This window comes from Rousettus aegyptiacus, unplaced genomic scaffold (assembly GCF_014176215.1).
Source record: "Rousettus aegyptiacus isolate mRouAeg1 unplaced genomic scaffold, mRouAeg1.p scaffold_m13_p_11, whole genome shotgun sequence".
Classification (NCBI taxonomy): domain Eukaryota; kingdom Metazoa; phylum Chordata; class Mammalia; order Chiroptera; family Pteropodidae; genus Rousettus; species Rousettus aegyptiacus.
This window is the reverse complement of record NW_023416286.1, coordinates 27627278-27652291: the sequence shown is the minus strand read 5'-3', so window position 1 is coordinate 27652291 and position 25014 is coordinate 27627278. Positions and strand designations below refer to the sequence as shown.

Sequence of the window (25014 nt, the reverse complement as noted above, 5' to 3'; positions counted from 1 at the left end):
GGGCAGGGTCTGAAGCCTAGAGCCGCTCTCGCTCTTTCCCTGTGCACATCGAAGGCTGACCCGGATGTTCCACCCGACATGAAGAGAGAAGCTTCACGCACTCGAAATGCGGAAATATTTATTTTGGTTTCTTTCACTGTTTTTGGAAATTCTGTTTTGGTTTATAAAACATAGAAATAGCCAACACTTAAAGCAAACATTCAAAATCCCAATGTGACAAATTATTAACTTTTTGTGCAATTAAGAATACACACATGAACTTAGGCTACCCAATAGTGGTACTACAATGACAATTCTTTAGTGCAAACCCGGTTGTGCTTGTGTAATACATGTACTCTCACACATCCAGAAACAATAGCTTAAATGTATAAATGACAATTCAGTCACATGTGGCAAAGGCTTGAAGTGAAACACTGCTAATTTCCCAAATTAACTTAAAAAAAAAAATCCCTTGAGAAGTTAATCCCAGGAAATGAATTTTCCAGACTTCTGCATCCTAGAATTTTGGCTTGCCAAATACATTTCACAGAAATCAGGTAGCATGATGACAGAAGAGCATTTGTTTATTACTGTCCATTTCAATAAGTACCCGAGTCCCTTAAAGTTTTCTACTCCCTTAATATTTTCAAAGACATGCCTTGCCTGAGTTTATTCTGGGAGAAAAAAAAGCCAGTTAATCACAACATGAACTTTTGATATGAAAACCACATTAAAAATCTATTGGCCATCACAAACAAACAGCGACTGGTTCAGTGAAGATAAAGTGGACAGTTCTTTAGGCATCACAGTTGAGCATGGTCTTTCTAGGTAATTGTTTCCTTCTTGAAATGCTTGTCTTCACCGTAGAGTCTAAGGCAGATTTTTTCATAACCCCTGGGAAGGGATGAGGGAGGACTCAGGTTGGAGAGGAGGGGCTGAGAACATTCTGCTCTCCTGGTGCCAGAATCTGTTCGCTCTAGCAAGCAGCCAGAGAAACGATATCTACGTTGTTCTGAGTTGGTCTGTCCTTTGCTTCACCGGGAACCTTCTGCTCCAAGAGGAATGACAGGGGGCTGTTGAAAAGAGCAGGAGTATCATACTCCTTCATCAGAAGGGTCGTGAGAGTGTGTGTGAGACAGGGAATGGAAGGTGGCAGGGGTTAAAAAAAAAACCTCTGGTCCACTTGTGACATTCTCCAGCCAGGACAGTCATTCTTAAGGGACAGTTTCCCTCCAGTGCACTGTACTGTTCAGAGCAGCAGACAACTAACTGCACAATTTGCAGCAAGTAGCAGACATCTCAGAAATAGTAAAGTCCTAAATCCTTGGTTTTAATAACAGGGAGACAGAGTTTTCATACCCGCCTTTTAAACTAAGGAAGTCGCAAATAACAGCACATTTACAGTTTCCGCTTACAATTTTTAAGGCTCATTTTGGAAATTGTACATCACCATATACATGGTCTGCAACATGAGGTGACTGTAAGGCAGTGTTCCATTTCCTCTGATATTCCTATGACAAGAACCCTGAATGCACTACTCAAACATGGATGTTTACTTCCCTACGCTTGCCGAAGTCAAAATTACCAACACGAAGGTCATCAATACAAGAGGGTGGAGGAGTGTGATTTCTTCTAAGCTTTTCTCCAACCATTAAACCTTGATGGTAGAATAAAGTTCATCTATCTGTGACCTGAAATAATTCCGAAGTTCTGGCCTTTTAGCCTTCATTGTTGGGGTCAGAAGGCCGTTGTCGATAGAGAATAATTCAGGATGGAGCGCAATGCCTTTGACCTGCAAATAAACAAGGCTATTAAAGAAGGAAGGAGGACAGATGCAACCTGAGTCTAAAAAGCACTTAAGCTGCCCAAGGAGATAAAGACCCTTTTGCACGTCCAAACCCATCCTCTCACCTCCAGCCCAGCAGTACTTTCTCAACAAAGGCAGGGCCCTATTTTGAGAACTCAGGACTGTACCCTGACCTCCAGGAAAAGAGAATTCACACCCTTGGTTAAAGAAATTCCCTTCCCTGCCAAACAACTTCATTTTTCATTACTCATGGATTTACTTTAGGTCATCTCAACCTCTTCTACAACCTACTCATAAAAAAAAAATCTTCAAGTCAAAAACTTGTTTTGCAGGAAGTCATGTACTTTCATGAGTCTTACCTGTTCAAATGGTTTTAAGCCAGACTCCTTCCCAAGTCTCACCATGTCATCTAGAATAGCTTTTTTGACATCCTAATAAGGTAAGAGAAATAAGATATTTCCTTGTTGGAGGTCCCTGCACTTTGCACTTAATGCAATTTGAACATAAAGAAGCAGACTGCGTATTTCAGAAGCTTACCTTGTTTCTGCATAGTTCTTCAAAGGACCCTTCCAGTCCTCTCTTTTGGGCCCATCGACCTAAGGTCTCAACATCTGGTACCACAATTGCTATGAGAAATGCCTTTAACACAGAGAAGTGAGTTAATACATAGCTTGATCCAGATGTTCTAGGATAGTGGTCCGTTATGGTTTTGCATCACAGACCCCTGGGAGGAACTGATAAAAGTTACAGATTCTGTCTTCAGAACATACTACCAGCCCCAGAGTCCACTGAGACCAGGTTAAGAACTCCGAGCTCTAAAATACAGTGTCAGGAATTCTGCTACAAATGTTTTATAAGAACCACTGGGAATTCAAAATCGAACAAAACCCTAATTTTTGTTTACTTTTGCATATACTGTAAAAAAAAAATAAAACAGGGTCAAATAAGCAAATAAGGTGATATAAGGTAAACAAATAGTTAATAAAAATCAGAGGCACATTAAGATTCTAGGTCAAGAAAAAATAGGTGTACTCTCTCATAAGAAAATACTCTTCTAAAGTTATTTGAAAACTTCGAGATTTAAAAAAAAAAAAAAAATCTTTAGGAAACCAGATCCCCTTCTCTCCCTTGTCACTAGCTAGTGTCCAATATTTTAGCAAACAGATATTTTACTACAATACTGACCTTTGGTTTCAACTTTAAGTATATGTTGGCTCACAAAAACTATTTGCTCAAAAATGATTTTGGAGGCATATCATAAATAAGTTGGGTTTAATATGTTTGAAAAATCTAAACTTTCTTATAATCTACAAATCAATATCTTCTCTTTGTAATTAAATTAGAAACATAATTTTACCCACTCCCTAGTATCTTTATCTGACCTCCCTTGGTACATCAGGCCACCCTGAGTAAAATAAAAAATATAAAACTAAAGAAAAAATTATTCTGGATAAGAAATGCCAAGTAGCAAAAACCAATAATACATCAATAATATTCTAGCATGTCGGACGTGAAAGTCAATTCATGTCTGACACCCATTGCAAACTTTCCATCACGTTTAAAGCCCCTAGAGAATTAGGCGCTCACCACACCTGCACATCAGAGCTCACAGCTCAGAAGGCACCTACCTGCAAGCTCTCTCCGTAGACAAACACTTGAGCAACAGGTTTACTTCGCAGGTAAATATTTTCAATCTTTTCAGGTGCTATGTATTCTCCTTGTGCCAGTTTAAATATGTGTTTTTTCCTGTCGATAATCTTCAAGGTACCATTCTGTTCACCAGAGGGGAGGGGGGCTGTGAGTGGGTGCATGGCTTGTTTTCACACAGGATCAGTCACATGCAGCACAGGGCATTTTCTATACGCACTATCATTTAATCCAAATAACACCTGGCAGGATCAGTTATCATCCCATTTTACAGAGAGGGAAAGGGAGGGTTACACAGATTAACCAACGTGCCTCAGGCCACTGAGACAGGTAAGGAGACAGAGAGGAGACCCCACGGTCCATGCCCATTTCGCTTCACCCCTCCTCTGCCAGCCAACTGGCAGTGCTTCGCTTGCTACCTTCTGTCTAGCAAGCTTCGTATAGTCTCACATCTGAATCAGGGACACACATATCTGCCTCTCCAGCTGAGTCGACTTCTTTGAGACCAAAGATCCAGACCTATCTTCCTACAGTGCTCTGTGCAGAGTGAGGACTCATTAACGTTTACTACACAAAGGCAAGATTTCAGTTTCTTTATCACTGTCACTGCCCAAAGGATAACAATGGGGTGTTAGGTCAGCGGGGCCTGCCTGGAGGCTTCCAAACTTTACCTGGGAATCCGGAATCCAACAAGGGCCCACCCTAATCCCCTAATCCACCACCACCCTAATCCAGATGCTCAACTGGCATTCCCCATTCTATACCCTAACCCCACATAACCCTATAAAAACTCTGCCCTCCCATCCCAGGGCGCAACTTCTCTGGCCCCTCTCCTCTCTGGACCAAAGAACCTCGCCCGGGAGTGCTCTCCCAATAAAGGCTTGCTTTTAAAACTTTTTTCGGAGAGTCACATCTCTTGGCGTGTCACATGTTTAACACCTTACAGTGGGGACACTAGAATCTCTGGTCCAGACCAGGCAAATGCCAGCAGTACCCACCTCTGGTAACCAAACCCCAAACCCAGCCTTCAACCCATCCCTGCCTCAGGGTCATTCTCATGCTTCTAAAAGTTATCTGTTGGAAAGTTTCTAGGTTCTCTCATCCCACATCAGTTCTCCTCCATTTTCAAAAGGAACAGACTTGGGTCTAGAGAGACTGAGATGTGCTCACTTGAACCAGAGCCAGAAGGATAACCGATATTCAATCCCTCCTGAACCTGAAAAAGGGACTTATTTTTAAGTAACTTTGACATTCCGAATACTGAATTAATTGTGATGGGGAGAATTTTTTAAATCAATAAAAATTTCAGAGTTTTAGGCACTTTAAATCTGTAACTATAAGCACTAGCACCTCCATTTTCGTGCTTGCAATTAAACATAGTAACAACTTTCAAAAGCAGTGGTTGTTACCATAGCAAGCAAATTGGCCAAACCCTTGGGTGTGGCTTCTTGCCCAAGCCTCTGGCTCCTAGAACGTCCTCTGGAATTTCTCTACAGTAAATTCGAAGAAGTTGGTCTAATCCACGAACCACTTATCCTGTTTTAAACCAGACAGCAAACCTAAGAAATGCATGTATTCACAAATTCCTGCCCATCCTACAGTCCTGGCAGGTCTGTTACGTCTCCCAATTCACTAAGGCTGAAATATCAAGGCATAGCATTGCTATGTCAAAAGCCAGTCTCTCTGAATTTCAAACAAGAAGCAGCAAGGAGAATTGATGTCAAATATCAAAACTAAACATATTTGCTACAGTCAAAGTGAAAATGCTACACAAATATGCTGTGTATAAATCTGTTCCCTGCAGGAAAGGGAAGTGTCTACATGCCACTCAGGAAAGAGAAAAGCCAGGGTGCCATTGCCACACGGTGGATGTACGACGAAAGGGACATTTTCTTCACTACAGTGGAATACAAATATTTGTGAATAGGGGAGGTGACCACTTACTGGTAACCATTTTCCAATGTCCCCTGTGTGTAACCAGCCATCTTTATCCAGAGCTTCCGCTGTTTTTGCTGGGTCCTTCAAGTAGCCTTTAAACACATTTGGCCCTTTCACACATACCTGAAGGAAGAAAAGATGAAGGCTTGGGGCAGGAACTGGAGGAGAGAGGTCAAAAGGTACAAACTTACAGTTACAGGATAAGTAAGCACCAGGGTGTGACGTGCAGCAGGGCAGCTAGAGTTAGCACTGCTCTGTGGTGTATTTGAAAGTTTTTAGGCGATCCTAAGAGTTTTCCTCATAATGAAAAAAACATTTTCTTTATTTTTGGTATCTATATGAGGTGATGGATGTTAACTAAACTTACTGTGGTGATCATTTTGCAATATATGTAAGTCAAATCACTATGCTGTACACCTTAAATTTATATCGTGCTATGTGTGAATTATATCTCAATAAAACGATGGGGGAAAAGAGGATCTGTTAACAGCATTTAGTGGGGCTTCTCCAGAGGAAATTGGTGTGTGTGTGTGTGTGTGTGTGTGTGTGTGTGTGTGTGAGAATTCCATGATCCAGAGGGAGCTACCAGAGCCCCAGTGGGATCCTGGCAGCACCTCCAATGCCCCTGCTTCCCTTCCTTAATGGCCTGAGCTGCAGTCAAGTCGTAGGGCTAACGCCTGCTCTAGGTTCTGGCTCAAACCTTCTGGAAAGCCCCCAAAGGGGATGAAATCCCTCCCTCTGAAGTAATTAGGCTTTCCTTCCACTAGTCTGTAGCTCGCTAATAGGTATCCAGGGCAATTAACAGACACAAACTGTGCCCCAGAACTCAGGCCAGTGGAGCCCTGCATGCTCGTGGGCCCAAGTCCCTATCATGTCTGGCAGAAAAAGGCAGATGTTGGTGGCCCCCCCACCCCACATCCCCTGAGAGCTAAACATCAATGTACCTGCAAAAAGAAGCCTGTCTGACTCCAGGATCACCACGAAAATCAAGCTTGGTGGTTCAAAGGCTTTATGTGACACTATGCTGAGAAATGGCACTGCACTTGTCACGGCCATCTTAAGAGGAAATGGCAATGACAGTGGATGACTGATGGGACCTCACTCACCTCGCCCTCACCCTTGGCAGCCATGTAGTTCATTTCTTCCACATCGACAAGTTTTATCCAGTTACAAGGCATTGGGGGACCAACATGGCCTGTATATGATATAAAAGAATGATTATTCCCAGCAGGACTACGATATCCTTAGGCAAATTATTTTTATACCAAATAAACCTGCTCATAATAAGAACAGCTGCAATAAGAGCCAGTCTCTGCCTTGCCACCCCCCCACCCGGCCCGACCCCTACAAATTAACTTAGAGAATCTATTCTTAAATACAGACAAAAATTTTCGAAAGTCTTCTAGGGACCTTTCCCAAGTTTGAAGCTCTAAATTATTTTTCAAAGTATACTTTGGCTGGTTTTAAGGGTTTCTATGAATACCTAGAAGCAAACTTTCTAAAACATTTTCCTGGCTCCTCTGACCTGACGGCCCCTGCCCATCATCTGCCACCTCTCCCTGTCGCAGACTTTTTAGCGTCCCTGTTCTATATAAGGAGAGAGCATAGGCAGCTTAGGCATACCTTGATTACTCTCTTCCATACTACCTGGTCCTGATCAATACGACCTTTATTTCCTTACATACGGATGATCATGTTTTACATTTAAGCTTATTAAGACAGGATGGTGCTTCTTTTCACAGCTAACTTAACTCTCTTGCCAAAGGGTGTTAAGGATCAGGTTCTTTTCTCAAAACAAAAAAAGTAGAAATTAGATATCCTGTAAGAGCATTACAAATAATTCTGCCTACATTTTAATAATTTTACCTTAATAAGATCCCTACTCCAAATTCTCTAGCTAGTAAGGAACCAAGGGTTAAAAATTAACCACCAAGAAAAAGGATTGTAGACTGTTAGTGCCAATCCTAGCAGAATTATGCCACTAGATTATGCTAGCTCCTTGAGTCTGTGCTTCTAGATAGTGGTCATCTTTATACTTCATCATATAAATCCAGGAATTGATTTATCACAGTGTAGAATACACCGCCAGTGTGGTACAGAGGAAAGCGCGGGAGTTTTGCGATCAGACCTGGGTTGGAACCTTGGCTCCCACAGCATAATGCTATGTCAATTCTTATATATTATTTACATGTTTTTTTTTAAACTAACAATCAATCATTTCTTCCCAGAAGTAACAGGACTTATCTTACAGGGATGTTGCTAAAATGAAATAGACATAATGTGTATCTTAAGCCTCTAACATAGAACCTCATTCATGACAGGTGTTCAACCGATTATTTTTGTGTTTGTCTCTGCTTTGTCCTTTTGGAAAAAAAGGGACCTGTGTTAATTTCTCTCTGTGGTTTCAACATCCAGCACAGCACACAATATAAATTTAATTAAAAGTTACTAGCAAGTCATTAGACCTCAAAGAATTACTGGAAAGCCCTGTTGGGTCAAACATTCTGAACCCAACACAAAGGCCATTGCCTCTTAATTGTCACCTTCACTCTCTATTGCCACCAAGTTTTATAGTCAGAGCCTCGAAATCACATCCCACTCTGCCACAGGGGACACTGTCATATGGCTCCCTGGTTTACAAGAGTGTGTGCCCCAAGGCCTAGTCTGAGACCAAGCACTTGTCAAAGTTGGTCAATGAACCAATCTGATTAATTTAATTCCAATCCAAATAACAGGATTCCAGTAATGACTGTGCCACCAAATATACCTGCTGTCCAGTCCCCAGGCAAAGTCAGGCAGCAGCCGGCTGTGCTCTCGGTCTGTCCATAGCCTTCATAAAACTGGATCACCAAGAAATGAAATGTTATTAAAGAAGAAACAGTCACACCTCTGTCAGAGGTGCACAAGTAATTAAGTTCCTCTAACTCCTGAGTAATGGCTGACTGTGGTGAAACCTCTTCATATTTTCTGTTTGGTAAATTAATTCAATACATGCTTTATGATAGCAGCCAAACATCTTTACCCTTCCAACAAACACCAGCTGCCATCCACATCCATTTTCTACCTAACTTCCTGTGGACAAGCGAGGGAGAACAGAATCACGGCACAAGGTCCCACTGCACATGACCCACCCAGGAATGCACATGCTCTGCTGGCTCCCGACTGTACCCACCACATGATCTATGCATCACTGAATCTCTGCTGTCTCCGCTGCCCCCTTTAAGACAGGTTCTCTGTGAGGTTTGTAGGTTGTCCTATTACTTATGACCCTTCCCATACCCTTACGCCTGACTCTAAAGGCATATTTTATGCCCTTCCCTAGAGAAAATAACACAGTGGTGGACACAAATGCATCTTCCCCTGCCTAGAATAAAAGACATATATACTTCTTCCTCCATGCAACCTAAGAATAATGTGATCTTTCACATAAAAATAAGGAGAACAAGAATGATTTTTAGAAAGAAGACTCGTAGGCATGACAAAGTCTGAGACAATCAATTGCAGTGGAGCCACCTCACCTGACAGCCGAGTGCTGCTCGCAGAAATGTCAGCACAGTGGCAGACACAGGTGCGGCTCCTGTGACCATCAACCTGATCTTTCCTCCCAGGCTCGACTGACAGGGCAGGAGAGAAGAGAGAAAGAGGGTTAAACTGCTGGAAGTCAATAGGCTTCTCAAAGATGCCTTCTTGGCACCCTGTGCCATAACCCCCCACCTCCTGCTCTGGGGGCCACACAGAACTCACCACTACCTGAGAACTCACAGGTATCCAGGAGAGCAACACCTGCCTGGAATTTGTTTTCACTTGAAGCTACACCATTTGATCTCAACTAGCATGGAAATAAACCAACACCTCTACTTGAAGGTATCTTAAGGAATTAGAACAGGAGTGTGATAGATTTGTGGCAACTACCACACTTTAGGCATTGTTTTGGATATAATATTATTCTTTAGCACTCATGCCTAAAAATCACCTCCAGAGCGACATACTTATTCCAGAAAAATAAAATCAAATGGAGAATAAGAAAGGCTATAAAACCCTAGATAGCTACAATATGTTCGACGATCCTATGTATTGTTGGATACTGAGGCTTACCTGATGGCTTTGTCCTTTAGAAATGTGCCAGAACTAATAAAAACGTGTCATTCTCTCTCTCGCTTTCACACCACTCTTTTAAAAAGAGCCCACATAGAAATTTTGAAACCCAAGTTACTTTATGTGACAAATAACAGTGTGAGTCTATCTGTTACCTGTATTTTGTGGAAGATTAGTTTATCCCATAGGCTGTTGTTTCTAATGATGCCACTGCGAAGCTCTGCTTCTTTTCTCTTGGAGGCAAAGTCCAGTAGCCACTGCTTCAGTGTGGTGTTAGCCTGTGCAAAAATCTAATGGGTCAAGACATAAGAAGTTTTCACAATCAGTAAAATGGCCAGAATCAGAAAGTTGTATCATAACAAGTGTTGCACTGCTAGTGGGAATGTAATATGTTTAGAAAACAGACTGAAATTCCTCAAACAGTTAAACATAGAGTTTATGTGACCCAGGAGTTCGGCTCTATCCAAGAGAAATGAAAACACATGTCCACGCAGAAACTTGTATATGAATGTTCATGCAGCATTATTCAGAATAGCCAAAAAGTAGAAACAATCCAAATGTCCATCACTATGCATGAGCAAATAAATGTTATATCAAAAAAAAATCTGTTACATCGATATAGTGGAATATCATTTGGCCATTAAAAGGAATGAAGTATAGTTATGTGCTACGATATAGAAGAACCCTGAAAACAAGTTAAGTGAAAAAAGCTAGTCACAAAAGTAAACATATTGCATGACTCCATTCATATGGAAGTCCAGAATAGGCAAATCAATAGATTCAGAAAGCAGATTCATTTTTGCTCAGGGGTAGAGATGGGTAGCAGGGTGGAAGATAATAGCTAACAAGTACGTGAAAAGTTTTTTTTTGAGGTAATAAAAATGTTCTAGTCTAGACTGTGGTGATGGACGCAGAACTCTGTGAATGTACTGAAAAGCTTTGCATTGTATACTTTAAATGGGTGAATTTTATGGAATGTGAATTATATCTCAATGGAGCTGTTTTTAAAAGTTTTTTTTTTTTTTTAAAAAAAAAAAAGAACCACACACACACAAAATGAGTAGGTTCTTACAGATGACAGAAGCCATGCATCAGAATAAAAAGTATTAAAGTTGTCCAGCCCAAATTCATTTTGGAGACTGTGCACGCCACATGCTGATCTGGCCCTGGCTGTGTGGCTCATGCTATAATGGCCCACGTGCTGTTGGCTGGCCTTCTCTGTTTCTGGTTTGGCTTAGTTAATTCTCTCAAGGTGGCTAAGAAACATTAGATGTGCATGGAACTTTACAATTTATAAAACAATTTCACAGTTACATAGTTACATAATTTTCATGTGATACAATTAGCAACTTTGCGAGACAGAACAGGGGGAAAGATAACAATCTGTTGTATAGATGAGAAAAAAGAGGCTCAAAGATTTATTATAAAAATAAAGCGACCTCCCACCTTATACCTGCATTTGTGCTTTCTAGCTTACAACTGTAATCACAAGTGTTTTCTCTTATAATCCTTAAAAACAATTCTGGGAGGTCAATGTATTCTGGTTTTACAGATGAGTAAACTGCAGTTCCACAAGGCTGAGAGGACTGTCCATGGTCACACAGAAGATATCTGGTTAAACCTGCTTCAAACTCAAGTCTCAGACTCAAGGTCTAGTGCTCTCTTCCCCACTCTGAACTTCAAACTTACTCGGTCAAACATCCGGTTCAGCAGTCTTGGCACCACAGGAAAGACAGTGGGTTGAAGCACCTTGAGGTCATCCATAAGCAGCCTGATATCTCCTTGGAAAAATCCTATTTTAGCTCCATGGCAGAGCATCACAAACTAGAGTGGTAAACAGAAATAATCAACATTTTATCATTGCAGCAGGGATTATATAAAACACACACAGACACATAAAGCTTTGGTCTTAGCATTTCAGAGCAGTTCCCAGAAATCTTAAAGTTCCTAAATATAGGTAGCTTTTTAAAAAATGTTCTTGCATTCTTCGGTCATTGTACAACATAGAAATGTGGTATTTCTCGTGATCATCCTGAAAATGAAGGGTCTAGCAAGAAACCAATGTATGTCGTTTTTTTTTAAATAAATTTTTTATTTTTCAATTACAGTTGGCATACAATATTATATTAGTTTCAGGTGTAAAACATAGTGATTAGACATTTATATAACTTACAAGGTGATGACCATGACAAAAATAGTACCTATCTGACACCATACATTGTTATTACAATGTTATTGACTATATTCCTTATGCTACACTTTACATTCTCGTGACTATTTTGCAACTACCAATTTTTACTTCCTGATCCCTTTCCCTTTTCCATCCACCCCTCCTATCCCTCTCCCATCTGGTAACTATCAATATGTTCTCTGTATCTATGATTCTGTTTTGTTTATCTTGTTCTTTAGATTTCACATGTAAGTGCAAACATGGCATTTGTCTTTCTCTGTCTGACTTACTCCACTCAGCACAATACCCTCTAGGTCCAGCCATGTTTTTGCAGGTGGCAAGATTTCATTCATTCATTTTTTTGTGTGTGTGGCTGAGTACTATTCCATTGTATATATGTACTATCTCTTCTTTATTCATTCATCCACTGATGAACACCCAGATGCCTCCGTATTACGGCTGTTGTAATGCTGCAATGAACATATGGATGTCCCTTTAAAGCAGTACTTTGGGTTTCTTTAGATAAATATCCAGAAGTGATATTTCTGGGTCCTTCTTTGTCTTTTGTCATAGTCTTTGTTTTTAAGACTATCTTGTTTGGTATAAGTATTGCTTACCCCATCTATTTTATTTTCATTTCCATTTGCATGAATTATCTTTTTCCATCCCTTTACTTTCAGTGTGTGTGTGTGTGTATCTTTTGATCTGAAGCAAATCTCTTGTAGACAGCATATGTAAGGGTCTTGTTTACTTATCCATTCAGCCACCCTATCTTTTGATTGGCTCATTTAATCCATTTGCATTTAAAGTAATAAATGATATGTAGTTATTGCCAATTTATTATTCATATATATACTTTATATATATATACACTTCACATATATATATACTTCATATATATATATTTTTATTCCTCCTCCTCCTCCTCCTCCTCCTCCTTCTTCCTCCTCCTCCTCCTTCTTCTTCTTAAGGAAGTCCCTGTAACATTTCTTCTAATACTGGTTTGGTGTTAATGAACTCCTTTAGCTTTTTCTTGTCTGGGAAGCTATTTATCTGTCTTTCAATTCTAAACGATAGCTTTGCTGGGTAGAGTAATCTTGCTCATAGGTGCTTGCTTTTCATCACTTTGAAGACTTCAACTAATCCCTTCTGGCTTGCAAAGTTTCTGTCGAAAAATCAACTAACAGTCTTATGAGAGCTCCTTTGTAGGTAACTAACTGCTTTTCTCTTGCTGCTTTTAAGATTCTGTCTTTAACATTTGGCATTTTAATTAGATGTGTTTTGCTGTGGGCCTCTTTGGATTCATCTTGTTTGGGACTCTCTGCACTTCGTGGGCTTGTATGTCTATTTCTTCAGCAGATTAGGAAGTTTTCCATCATTATTTCTTCAAATAGGTTTTTAATTCTTTTCTCTCATCTTCTGATACCCCTAGGATGCGAATATTGGTATGCTGATGTCCCAAAGGCCCCTTAAACTATCCTAATTTTTTTGGATTCTTTTTTTCCATTTGCTGTTCTGATTGGGTGTTTTCTGCTACCTTACCTTCTAAATCACTGACTCGACCTTCTGCTTCATCTAATCTACTATTGATTCCCTCTAATGTAGTCTTCATTTCAGTTACTGTATTCTTTATTTCTGAAAAGTTTGTTTTTGTGTTTTCCATCTCCTTGTTATAGTCCTCACTGAGTTCATGTACTCTATCCCTAAGTTCATTGAACATCCTTATAACTACTGTTTTGAACTCTGCATATGGTAGATTGTCTGCCTCCATTTTGTTTAGTTCTTTTTCTGGAGCTTTGTTCTTTCATTGGGGCATGTTTCTTTGTCTCATTTTGGCTGCCTCCCTGTGTTTGTTTCTATGTATTAGGTAAAGTTGCTATGTCTCAGTAGAGTGGACTTATGTAGTAGATGTTTTATGGAGCCCAGTGGCGCAGTCTTCCTGAGTTACCTGAGCCAAGTGCTCCAGGTGTGTCTCTATTTGAGTTGTGTGTGCCCTGTTGTTGTAGTTGAGCGTTGGTTGCTGTTTGCATATCAATGGGAAGGATTGCCCCTTGGGCTGATTGGTTTAAGGACTGGCCATGAGGGGCTGACCTTATAGAGCAGGGTTCACTTTAGCAGTGCTCTGGTGCCTGGCTAGTTTGCCCCTTTGGGTATGTCGTCCTCCAATGTATTCCTGGGTGGTACTCCAGCCAATGGTCGTGCTGGCTCTAGGGCCTTATGGGAGGGGACCCGCCATAGGCCAAGTTCAGCCTTCAGCCACAGCCTGTATACTGCCTAGGGCCATCTGGCAAGAGTTACCAAGCAATCTGCAGAGGGCTACCACCTGTGTAGGCTTAGAGGCGCCTTGAGATGCCAAGCAAGAAGCCGAGGCCGGCTGCTGTTAGTGATGGGTTTGGGACTGCTCAGCAGGAAGTATGGGGCATGCCGAGACCAGATGCTGCTTATTTAGGTTTTGTGAACCTTTGAAAGATTTTAAGAAAGTCTGCAGCATGAGTCAAGACAGGCCATTTGTATGGAAAAGCCACTGGAGGCAGTGTGGGTGGGCCCTCAAGATGGGAAGGGTGGGGTCTCAGGGAATCACTTGGTCAGGTGAATGGTATTAGCCAGGTAGATGGAGACTCAGTTATGGCGGCTGCCTACATGTGCATGTTGGGAGGTTGAAGGGTCCAACAAATGAACAGTAGAGTCTGCCGGCACTTCTGTCTGGGAGAAAGCTGCCCCTCCAGCCCTTGCCCTGAAGCCAGACAATTCAGTTCCTCCCCATATGTCCCTGGCACTTTTTGAGCAGCTGCCCCAGTGCTGGAGCTCAGAGCAAGTGAATCCATCAGTGAGTAAGTCCCTGTGTGGGCCTTTAAGAGGAATGTCTGTGACTCCCACAGCCTTGTCTCACTCAGCCACAATTTCCGCTGGTTTTCACAGCCAGAGGTTGTAGAGACTTCTCTTCTTGGCACTAGAACACTGAGCTGGAAAGCCCAGTGTGGGGTCAGGAACACTAACTCCTCCTGGGGGACTTCTGCAGCCAAGATAACCCTCCCAATTCTCAACCACCACATGCAGTTGTGAGACCAGCCCATTTTGCATCTCCGCCCCTCCTGCCAGTCTTGAGGTGGCCTCTTATGTATGTCCCCAGTTGTAGGACTTGCGTTCAGCCAGACCTCAGGGGACTCCCAGTGATGGCTGTTCTGTAGTTTAGTTGCAATTCTGATGTGGTCATGAGAAGAGGCAAGCACAGTGTCTACCTACTATGCCATCTTGACCAGAAGTCCAGTTTATGTTGGTTTTGATGATGATCATAGAGGTTCTGCTATTTTAGCTTCATAATAAATAATTTATTGACTGAATGACATGGTATTATATAATGAAATCGTTTTTAGTCTTTCCGAAACTTTAAGTCTAATTTATTCTCAAAACGAAAACTTAGCTATTTACCTACAATCCAAGCTTAATAAAATCTCATTTTTTTTTATTTGAATCTAAAAATTTCTAAAAGGCCACTGAATATGTTGCAGTTGGGACACTAGGACAACTAATACCAGTGTGGCTTGTTATCAACTATAATCTTTTGCATGTTTTCCTGTCAGATGCAAATTGTAATGGCAAGCCATATGTATTTGGCAAGTAGTCTGCCTCTTTTAAATTTGGAAAAGAGAGGTTCAAAAGATGATGCAACGGAAGTACAAATAGTCTCAGGCTTGAAAGCAGAAACCACTAGAAAGATACACCACAGTTCATTGTTTAAGAATTAAAGCTCAAGAGGTTTTGTTCAGTGTGCCCTGCTTTCCAGGAACACTTCTAAAATTATAGTCAGGTATATATGGTCCATTATCAACTCACTTGAGATCACTAGATAAACTCACAAGATCTCCTCAGGTGTGCAGGAAGCAGAAGTAACAGATGGAAGATGGGATCTAATGATCTTTGATCCTTTAGGCATAAGTAATTCCTATAGGGCAGCAAGCCGCCAATCAAAGGGTGGACTCTCTGTTAGTCACCTCTGTGACACCTACTATAGGGCCTGGCATATGGCTGGTGCTTAATAAATATTTGTTAAATGAACAAATGGTGCCCACTCTTTTTCCTATAAGTATATAATCCAAAATTGTCCAAGAAAGAAAAAAGTTGGTTCTTGACTGGTTTTTAAACTAGTCACACAGTTGTGTACAGGGATCCCAGGCAAGATCATCCTGCTTTTCCAAGGTCACTTCGAATTTTGGTGGAAAAAACCAGTCTTAAGGTAACTTGTGTATTATGAACAAGCACACTCAAAAATTGAGACGCCTCACAGAGCAGATGTCTCACAATACATAGAACTGTATTTGTAAAAATTCTACTTTTACAGTTAATCTTTCTGGAATCATGTCCACCCTCATATCCTTCAAAAGTCTGAGCTTCTAATTTTAAAATGAATGATTAAAGTTCAAGTATCCAGAACCAGAAAAGAAAATTATAATCTTTTAAATAATTAGTGCCATTTCTAAAATGGGGCCCAGCAAAGATTAAATTCATGGATGACTGTTGGCACATCAAACTTATCAGCAATATCTGTTTGAATATGTGTGAAAGTGGTAAAAAGGAAATGCGTGTGTCACTGGCATTCAGGCCAAGTACTTTCTGTAAAACAAAATGACTTAGTACAACACAACACAAACAAGCAAGCAAGCAAGAAAAACAAACCTCAATTGTCTTACCTCAACGACTGTCTCAAACATATGAGCAAGAGGCAAGAAAGAGATCAAGGTATCATCTGGAGAAGGACTGACAGTACTCTGTAAGCAAAGACACCGGTATGGCAGAAAAGCATTATTATTTCCAATAAGTTTCCACTATATTTCAGAGCACATAATCCCTTAACACTAAGGAGAAATAGCTTTTGCTTATGGTCTGCAATTACTTCTCACCAAAGAATGAAATGAAAAGCAATATTTTAATTATTCAAAGAGTAGAGGTCATTTCTAATGACAAAGTAAATCTACTCAGGACTTTGGTCAAAATAAAAATTTTGTCCAAATGGGGATGTTAAGGGATCATGTGCTCTAATCATTTAGTATTTCAAAGTTATAGTACCCCATTAACCAGAAACCCTAATTCTACCTAAAGATAAGAAATAATCCAGTGCAATGTAAGATAGCATATTATGTTGTGAAAATGTAAGATTCAATTTAATATAATATAGCATTTTACGCTGTAATGGAAAAAAGGGAGAGAAGATAAGAGAAATTGAATTTCCAAGTCCCTTTTATTTATAGTATGAGTGCATCTTGCATATTTTAGTTTGATCAACATCTTTACCATAAAGCCCTACTTTACTCATGAAAAATATCCCAATCTGTTACATGCACCAGGGGATTTGCTCTCCTATAAAACGCTGATCACGATCGGTCTGCATCTAGATGGACATCTGGTTTGGACATCTGGTTTCCATTTTGTGGCTCTGAATGAGTTTTACTTATGGCCAAGCACAGTGAGGGTCTGCATGGAATGTTCATGTTATTAACATAAAAGATTTCTGGCCAAACAGGGGCTGCCAACAGCAACTGTTGCCATGCCAACTAAGAAATGAAGGCATTGCCAGGCAGCCTAAGGAGGTGATACACCCATTTCTGACCCATGCCCTCTCTCTCCCCAAAGCTAGGCCATCCTTCACGAAAAAGTGGTAACAGGTGAAAAATGAGGTAACAGTTTTGAGCAAACACAGTAGCCCCAAAAGCATGTGATGTAGCCTGAACAGGCCATAATCTTAAATTAATTTTATTCAAGTGTGACCTGCATCCCAACTGGTACGTCTCTGTAGAAAATTGTTATATAATGAGAAAGCGAACTCAATAATCTATACTTTTCAATTTTCTGATTTAGTACAACGAAAAATGTACATTAGCATGACTAGATGCTTTACAAAGAGAATGCCCCTGATGATTAATTTTAAACAAAGTTCTGTAATCATTTGCCTCAAAGAGACACTAAGGCATTGTAAGTTTTCTTTGAAGGCCAGTTAGAAAATTAAAATTTCACTTTGGTAATGTACTAAATGTTGAATTCTGTTTAGAAAGTATATACCAAAAAAAGTATTTGGGACTAAGAGAGTGTGAATATAATGAAAGTGAGATAGACCTTCTGTAGCCCAAAGATGACCATTTTGAAAACCAACAGTAAGCACAGGCTCCTGCCACAAAGAAAACCAAATAAAAGCAAAAGCAAATAAAATGTGCAAAAGGACTATGGAAAGGGCATTATATTCTTCAATAGTAACTTTCTAAAAGGCAAATTTGAAATATATGCTTGGTGTTATGGATTGCATAACACCTCCCCAAATTCATATGCTGAAACCCTAACCCACTGTGACTGTATTTGGAGATAGAGCCTTTGGCGAGGTGATTAAGGTTAAATGAGGTCATCAGGGTCGGATCCTGATCCAGTTGGGCTGGTTGGTGTCCTTGTAAGAAGAGGAAAAGATACCAGAGACCTCTCTCTTACTCTCCTTGTGCACACAGACGAAAGGTCATGTGAGGTATAGTGAGAAGGTGACAGTCCACAAGCCAATAATAGAGCCCTCACCAGTAACCAAATATGTCAGCACCTTGATCATGAATTTCTTGCCTCTAGAACTCAGAAAATAAATGTCTAGTGTTTAAGCCACTCAGTCTCTGCTATTTTGTTATGGTAGCCCAAGCATACTAAGACACTTGAACAGCAAACTTTGAGAACACAGGAAGTCAACTGACGTTCAAGGTTTTAATCTTTCTCATAAAATGGAAGTCCTATTGACCAAAACAAATAATAACTATTATAATAATAAATACCAATAATAATTCAAAAACCTCCAGCAGCATTTAACATTTCATTGTTAACTTAAATTATTTTTACCACACTGGAATAGTAGATAAAAAAAAAAGTCATTTTTCCTCTGCCCTTTCCCAGAAAAATTTATAAGGTAATATCCAAATAAAGTTTTACTGTATAAAAGTTGTAATAAATTCTGTCAATTCACTTAATGGTCACAAGCAGGACTTGGAGATTAGGTCCACAATGAAAACTATTTGAGTAAACCACTTACAAAGTTCAGACCTTATCTATATTTCAGAGAGTGTTTCAAATACAGCATTGGCTGGACGTGGTGGGGCTGCCTTTACCACTTTCATTCTTAAAGCCTAATGTCAACCCATGACTATGAAGAAAGATGACAATATCCAAAAGTTTACCTCTGCTATTTTCACAAAAGCTGAACAGTCGCTCACTAAATTTCGATGTGTGATCAATGCTCCTTTGGGGTTGCCTGAGGAACACATATGAGCAGAATGAAGTTAGAAAACAGAAACTCCATCCAAGAATGACAGAAATTAAAGGAGCCCAGAAACTCTATATAATTAGGGCCTCAAATGCCTCTATTGTTAGATACACCCAGGAAAGTCAAACATGGAGTAACATTAAATTCCTGAGCAATCTGCAATCCTTTAAATGAAACTTATCTTAAAGGATCTTTGTTATTATGGGCAAGTTTTAGAGGGTATGTGACAATAAGAGAAGAAAAATCAGGGATTTTTCTATTTCTGTATGTCATTGAAACAATCTGTCTCAGGAAAATGGATTAAGTACAGCCTTCAATAACTGTTTGAGGAAATATATGGCACTCTCAGATTCTGAGAATGTCTTATAAAGAAAGACAGTGCTTGACTCACTTCCATTTCTCCTGCTTTCAGTCCTTTTATAGTTCAAATAAGTCATCCCGAAAAGGGGACAAGGAGAATATACTTCCAGATACCAGGTAGAAGTACTTCCATTGCAAAACTTACCTGTAGTTCCACTTGTGAAACAAATTACTGCAAGATCTTCCGGTGCTGGAGGCTATGGCACATTAAAAAAGGGGTAGTGGGGGTGGGGACAGCATGAATCAGAATAGATAAGTGTAAACCATAAGACATTACCCAAGATTTCTACTATTCTCCAAGATGACTAGATCCTGGAAAGCACACACAGGGCCGCGGCAGGGTACTTACCTTGGGCTTTCGTCTGTTGGCTCTTCCCAGGTCCTTAATTAGAAAAGAAAAAAATCTTAAATGGAAACATTTTCTAAATGTAAAGAACAAGGTCACATCGAGTCATTTCAAGCTGACTTTGCTATGGGATTCACTGACAGCTGGCTCAAAGACAGCATAAATTTCTAAAAAATAAACTACGGCAACTTAACCTGAACCAAAAAAAAATTATCCATTGCTCTAAGAAGCCTTTTTCCAGTTGTCTTCTCTTTTACACAACTATATAAATGGTATTAGGACTAGCCTTTGAAATAAATAGGATTTACTCGAAAAACAGGAATCGGGTCTTTTATGATGTATTTCTTGTCCCCACTTCCGCTTCCTATTATGACCTTTAACAAAGCCCAGCTCTTAACCATCATCAAAGAACTGCAGATGCTGGGCACCTTCCCCAAATCAGAGCACAGCATGATATGCAATCAGCCAGCTCTGCATAACTAACACCTTCGACATGCAGAGGAAAATCAGTCTCTGCCAAATTTAAATGCTAGTCATTTTAGAGGCTCAAATATCTGTATGCCCCTCACGGGGCAGAGAAAGGATTTGGGCACCTTCAACTATAAAACGGGCCATGATAGATGATCTAAGGCCACTTCTGAATGAAAGTGAAAGTTCAGGATGACAGATTCCTTTCTGAGGGGCAGCATTCTCAGCAGCTTGGCTTCCACTTACTACCAAGGGTTCATTCTGATGTTGTTCAGTTTGCTACAAGAAGGGACTCTCTGTGACCACTTTAATATCTATTAATTTTTAAAATGAACTATGTTATTCTTTTCCTATTAAAATTTAACAGCTTGAGTGAGCATATAGAGTTAGTATGCCTAAAATTAAATGTTAATTAGATGGGTGTGCTCAGGGCTCAGTGAGTTTCTGTGCAACATAGTTTTAAACAGTTTTTCATCTTAATCACATTTTAAATTATTAAAAACAGGAACACTAGTGTCCAAATTTAAGTGAACTAAAAGCTAAAGCAATGAGAGTTCCACCAATTTTTTTTCAAAATAATCTTTATCAGATCTAAACTTCGACTCATCTAGTCAAAATTCTTACATAACTTCTTGAGATCTCTAATTCTTCAAAAGTTGATGTTAAATAAAATAAAGCAATAGTAATATGCAATTTAGCTTTCAATTTATTGGGAACAACATTATCCAAATTAGCAGACTATTTGCCAAGAAAGTTTCACTGACTGAAAAATGCCTTATATCATCATTTGGAAAAAGGAAAGCAATCATAAAAAGAAACAATTTGCTATCTTTAGGTTCCAAATGCCAAAAGAAAAACATAAACGAAAGAAAAACTAAAATCCAGTCAGTGATTAACATGCTGTAGTATTTAAGGGTGATAAAATCTGTAACCTACTGAAAATGCATTCAATAAAAGATAGACTAATGAATGAAGGGCTAGAGTGATGGATTAACATGTGATAGAGCAAATATATTAAAATGTTAATTGTAGACACTCGGTGGGTATATGCGGTCTATTGTTTAATTATTTCAACTTATTTGTATGTTTAAAATTTTTCATAATAAAATATTGGAAAAAATGTAAAAATTCCAAACACCAATGTTTCTATTTTTGATCCTATAAAAATAAAAATATACATTAATATAAACTTGATCATACAATCAACCATAAAGTGAATTTTAAAGGTTTCTTAAAAACTTAGTCTTGGTTACAACATTAAAAAAAAAAATATATATATATATAAAAATCATATTACACAGGTAAGTGTAAAGTAATGTCTTACAAAGATTTTAATATAAACTTTATAATCTTCAGTCATTTATCTAAACTGTTTAATCTTAAAATTACTTCTTTATCATATAGTGGTCAAAAAAGACAAAAAACTTTCTATGTGTGTGGAGGGTGGGTAGGGATAAGGTGTAAAGATGAAGAAAAAGAGATTACATTATTGCGAAAGGGGATTACAAGTAAAAAAAAAAAGTGGGGAGGTGCTTGGGAAAAAGCTAGCTAAAAACTTCATTTAACAATACAGCACGTCCATTAACTCTTATGGACGCATGTTCCTGCACTACCATGTGTGCGTGCATGTGTGCATACGTGTGGCAGAAGGCTCTGTCAGAACAAACGACAGTTTCCCTGTGACTACTAACCTCCCCCGGAAAGGTTTCATAGATCCTAATTTGTAGCCCCAAATTCTTTATAGAACCACCATAAATAAATTTTAAAAACCCTATTTATAACAATTCTAGGAAAACACTATTAACATTTTCAGAAAGAGAATGACTTAATCTACTTAGCCTATCACCTCCTATGATGCGTACATAACCAGACCGTCCTGTCCTGCCAGCAGCTTAAGATTGAACTCTAATCCAAGGCCAATGGGAAAAAGCAGCTTCTTAGATGAGTTAATGTCAAACAACCAATTTAAATATGGACCACACTCGTTTTCCTAGAATGATCACCTTTAAAGTTGTGATAAATGTGAATCTGAAAAAATTTAATATGAAAATAAACCAAACCAACATCTATGCTGGAAATTCCCCAGGACTCTGCAAATTAACCTGGGAAAAAGAATAAGGAAGCACATGTCCACACCTGGCTCCATTTTAGAGACAAATCAGTAAGTAAAAGGCATTAAGGCCTAAAGAGGACCCACAAATTCAATCTCATCTGAATCTCAAATCCATATTTCCAGCATTTATTGACGTGGCTTGTCAGGGATCTAAAATAAATATGTGCGCACTGTAATTCCCTTTATGAGAGGACTTTCTGTAGGACATGATGCATTAACTCTGGGCATCAAAGTAGAATTTTTTCCAGTAATGAGACAGGAGTTTCTATTGTCTTTCTTTCACAGGATGCGAGACGACTGGCCAGAAGTGAATTGCATGGTTGCACTGGAGACCATGTTTCAGTCAAAATGACCTCTGGGAAACCCTCGGGAAGTGGGCGAGGCAGAAGGACTCACCTCCAGCGCCTTCATGCTGATGATTTCCACCCCACACTTCTTGCCCCGTTCCAAAAGATCATCGTCATAGGAGTCCATGAGAACTATGGTTCTAAGGGCTGTTGTTAACTTATTTTCGACACCTTCTAATAACATGTCGGCCTTTCCTGGCTTGTCAACAAAAATCAGAGAGAGTTCAGCTGGAAATGAAGAGATACAGTGAGGAATTAGTTCTAGGATATAAAGAGTCTGACTGGATAATATCTGACACCAGATTACTTTAAGTATTACATTAAATAGAAAGACAGATGTATGTTTAAATATAAAATCCCTATCGAATCAAATATAAGCAAATGTAAAGTCACCGAATCTAACCAATAATGAGGCCAATGTCCACCCAAAGACCAAAGACGTACCTTTGTTGACTATGTAGGTAATTGCTTCAGCTCCAAGGGTATCATAAAGGGGAACGATCGCCATTGAAAAAGCAAAGCATCCCTGTTCAACGATGACCCACTAAACAGACAGTAAAGGTTGGGAAGAGAAAACGAGATGTCATCACGGAACCACTACAAGGATTTAAAGTGGAAATATCAGATATAGCAAAATTGACATTTGTATATCTACTACTATATGCCAGGCACCATGAGAGATACGTAATGAGAACACTTGTCCCCTTCTTGAGAGGGAAGTGCAATTTACCTGAAGAACTGACGCAAACGTGAAAGGATAATTAACAATACAAGACAGTGACTGATCAGAGCCCAGACCAGCTACTTTTGTCAGGGAGGTAACTGAGCTTGCCCTTTGCAAGAGCACAATTCGGACAGATGGAGAGAAAGGTAAGGCAACCCAATAATGAGGGCTGCAGGACCAAAAACAGGGAGGTCAGTAAGCAACTGACTGGCATGGATGCCCCAGCAGGGAGTGGGGAAGAGCAAGGCTGGAGGTGGGCAGGAACAAGCCTGTGCTCTCGTCCCCAGCCAATGCACAGCCACTGAGGGCTTCTGTGAGGTCTGAGGAAGATCATTCTGGTAGCAGTGTGCAGTAAGGCCTGGGACTTGTCTAATAGGAAAATCATTCTGGAAAAATCTCTCCAGGAAAGGGATGAAGGAAGCGATAGAGTAACTGGTCATTTGGCCTCCAAACTTGGCAGCCACATTAGCAACTGATCTACCTACAAGGCAAATGTGGCAAGATCCTCAAAGTCATCCGTTATCTTCAGCTGCAGTTCTTAATCTTCTGCAGAACTGACAGGGCGTAGATAAAGGCACAGCTGCCATAGGAAGGAAGCATAACCCACTCACATTCGTTTGGCCTGCAACTGTTTTTCCTCCTTTCCCCAGTTCCCTGGAAACCAATTTCAAGCTGCCAATAGGGAGGGAAGGCCCAAGCTCCTTAGGCAGGTATATGTGACATATGTGAGCCTCTCCTCTTGCCCCTTATCCTGCCACTCCAAGCTCTCCCATGTTAAAATGCTTCATTCCTCAACATGGACATGCTGCATGATGAACTTCCCCACCCTCACTCCCATCAAGACTCCACTCAGCTGCCACGTCCAGGAAGTCCCCTTTGACTGAGCTCCCATAATCCCCTTGCCCTCTGTCCACACTTGGCATGTTACAGAGAAAGCACCAGCTTATAGGGCTCTACCTAGTACGTCACAAAGAGGATCCAAGTCGCTGTTGTACTTTGGTGCCTCGCACAGTGTCTGGCATATATAGTAGTTGGTCAATAAATGTCTGTTGAACTGACTCATAATTATAGGAAGGAAACTACTCCTTGAAGAAATGTGTGTCCTAATTATAGACTCGTTAGATTCCACTAAAACAAAAATTCCAGGTATGCTCATTTGAATGGCTTTCACTTCAAATGAAAGAAACGAAATTTCATAAGCCTAGTCATTGTCCAGCTGTGGAAAATAATGTTTTTCCCTTAACAGGACATAAAACTCTAAGAAGCTGTTCTAATTTAAAAAAACAGTCAGTAGCACATGGACTGAACCAACATGGCTTTTGGACACAACTAGACCTAAAAATCAATTCAATTTCTTCAAGCCAGGTAATTGAACTCTTCCAAGACAGCTATGCTATGAATTTATTCACTAACACTACAAGTGATACCCCTAAAAGAGCTTCTCATTTAAATTTAATACAATGGTTTACAGATAGCTAAGTAACAGACTGTCTAAATTAAGGCCAGCTCAAGATGAGGCACTTTCCCTGTTGTGCGTGGTATTTTAAACTCTGCAAACTGATCAGACGGAAAGCTCATACCTTTCAGAAGGAAAAGACGAGTTTGCTGACAATACTGTATCCCAGTTTCTCTGTAATTTATTAAGACTACTTTTCTACTCACAGATGTCACCCATAAATAGAAGACTTCTTTGTAAGGATTTTGTTTGGGGACCTGGTTTAATAATTTTTACAAATAA

At 39.8% G+C, this 25014-nt stretch overlaps 1 protein-coding gene across 2 annotated transcripts in view; it reads right to left on the bottom strand.

Moving 5' to 3' along the window:
- Positions 1–98: 98 nt before the first annotated feature.
- The window catches only part of ACSL1 (acyl-CoA synthetase long chain family member 1), a 65253-nt gene continuing 40337 nt past the window's right edge, over positions 99–25014 (bottom strand). For both annotated transcript variants that reach the window (XM_016143978.2, XM_016143979.2), the window contains exons 6-21: positions 22997–23096; positions 22602–22780; positions 19628–19660; positions 19424–19475; positions 18833–18906; positions 16325–16402; positions 11156–11290; positions 9622–9756; positions 8890–8985; positions 8139–8211; positions 6478–6566; positions 5378–5494; positions 3415–3558; positions 2324–2425; positions 2146–2217; positions 99–1771 (exon numbers count right to left, since the gene is read on the bottom strand). In XM_016143978.2, coding sequence (XP_015999464.1) covers positions 1631–1771; positions 2146–2217; positions 2324–2425; positions 3415–3558; positions 5378–5494; positions 6478–6566; positions 8139–8211; positions 8890–8985; positions 9622–9756; positions 11156–11290; positions 16325–16402; positions 18833–18906; positions 19424–19475; positions 19628–19660; positions 22602–22780; positions 22997–23096 — 1620 coding nt within the window. In that variant the 3' untranslated portion in view covers positions 99–1630. The remainder of the gene's footprint in view (positions 1772–2145; positions 2218–2323; positions 2426–3414; positions 3559–5377; positions 5495–6477; positions 6567–8138; positions 8212–8889; positions 8986–9621; positions 9757–11155; positions 11291–16324; positions 16403–18832; positions 18907–19423; positions 19476–19627; positions 19661–22601; positions 22781–22996; positions 23097–25014) is intronic.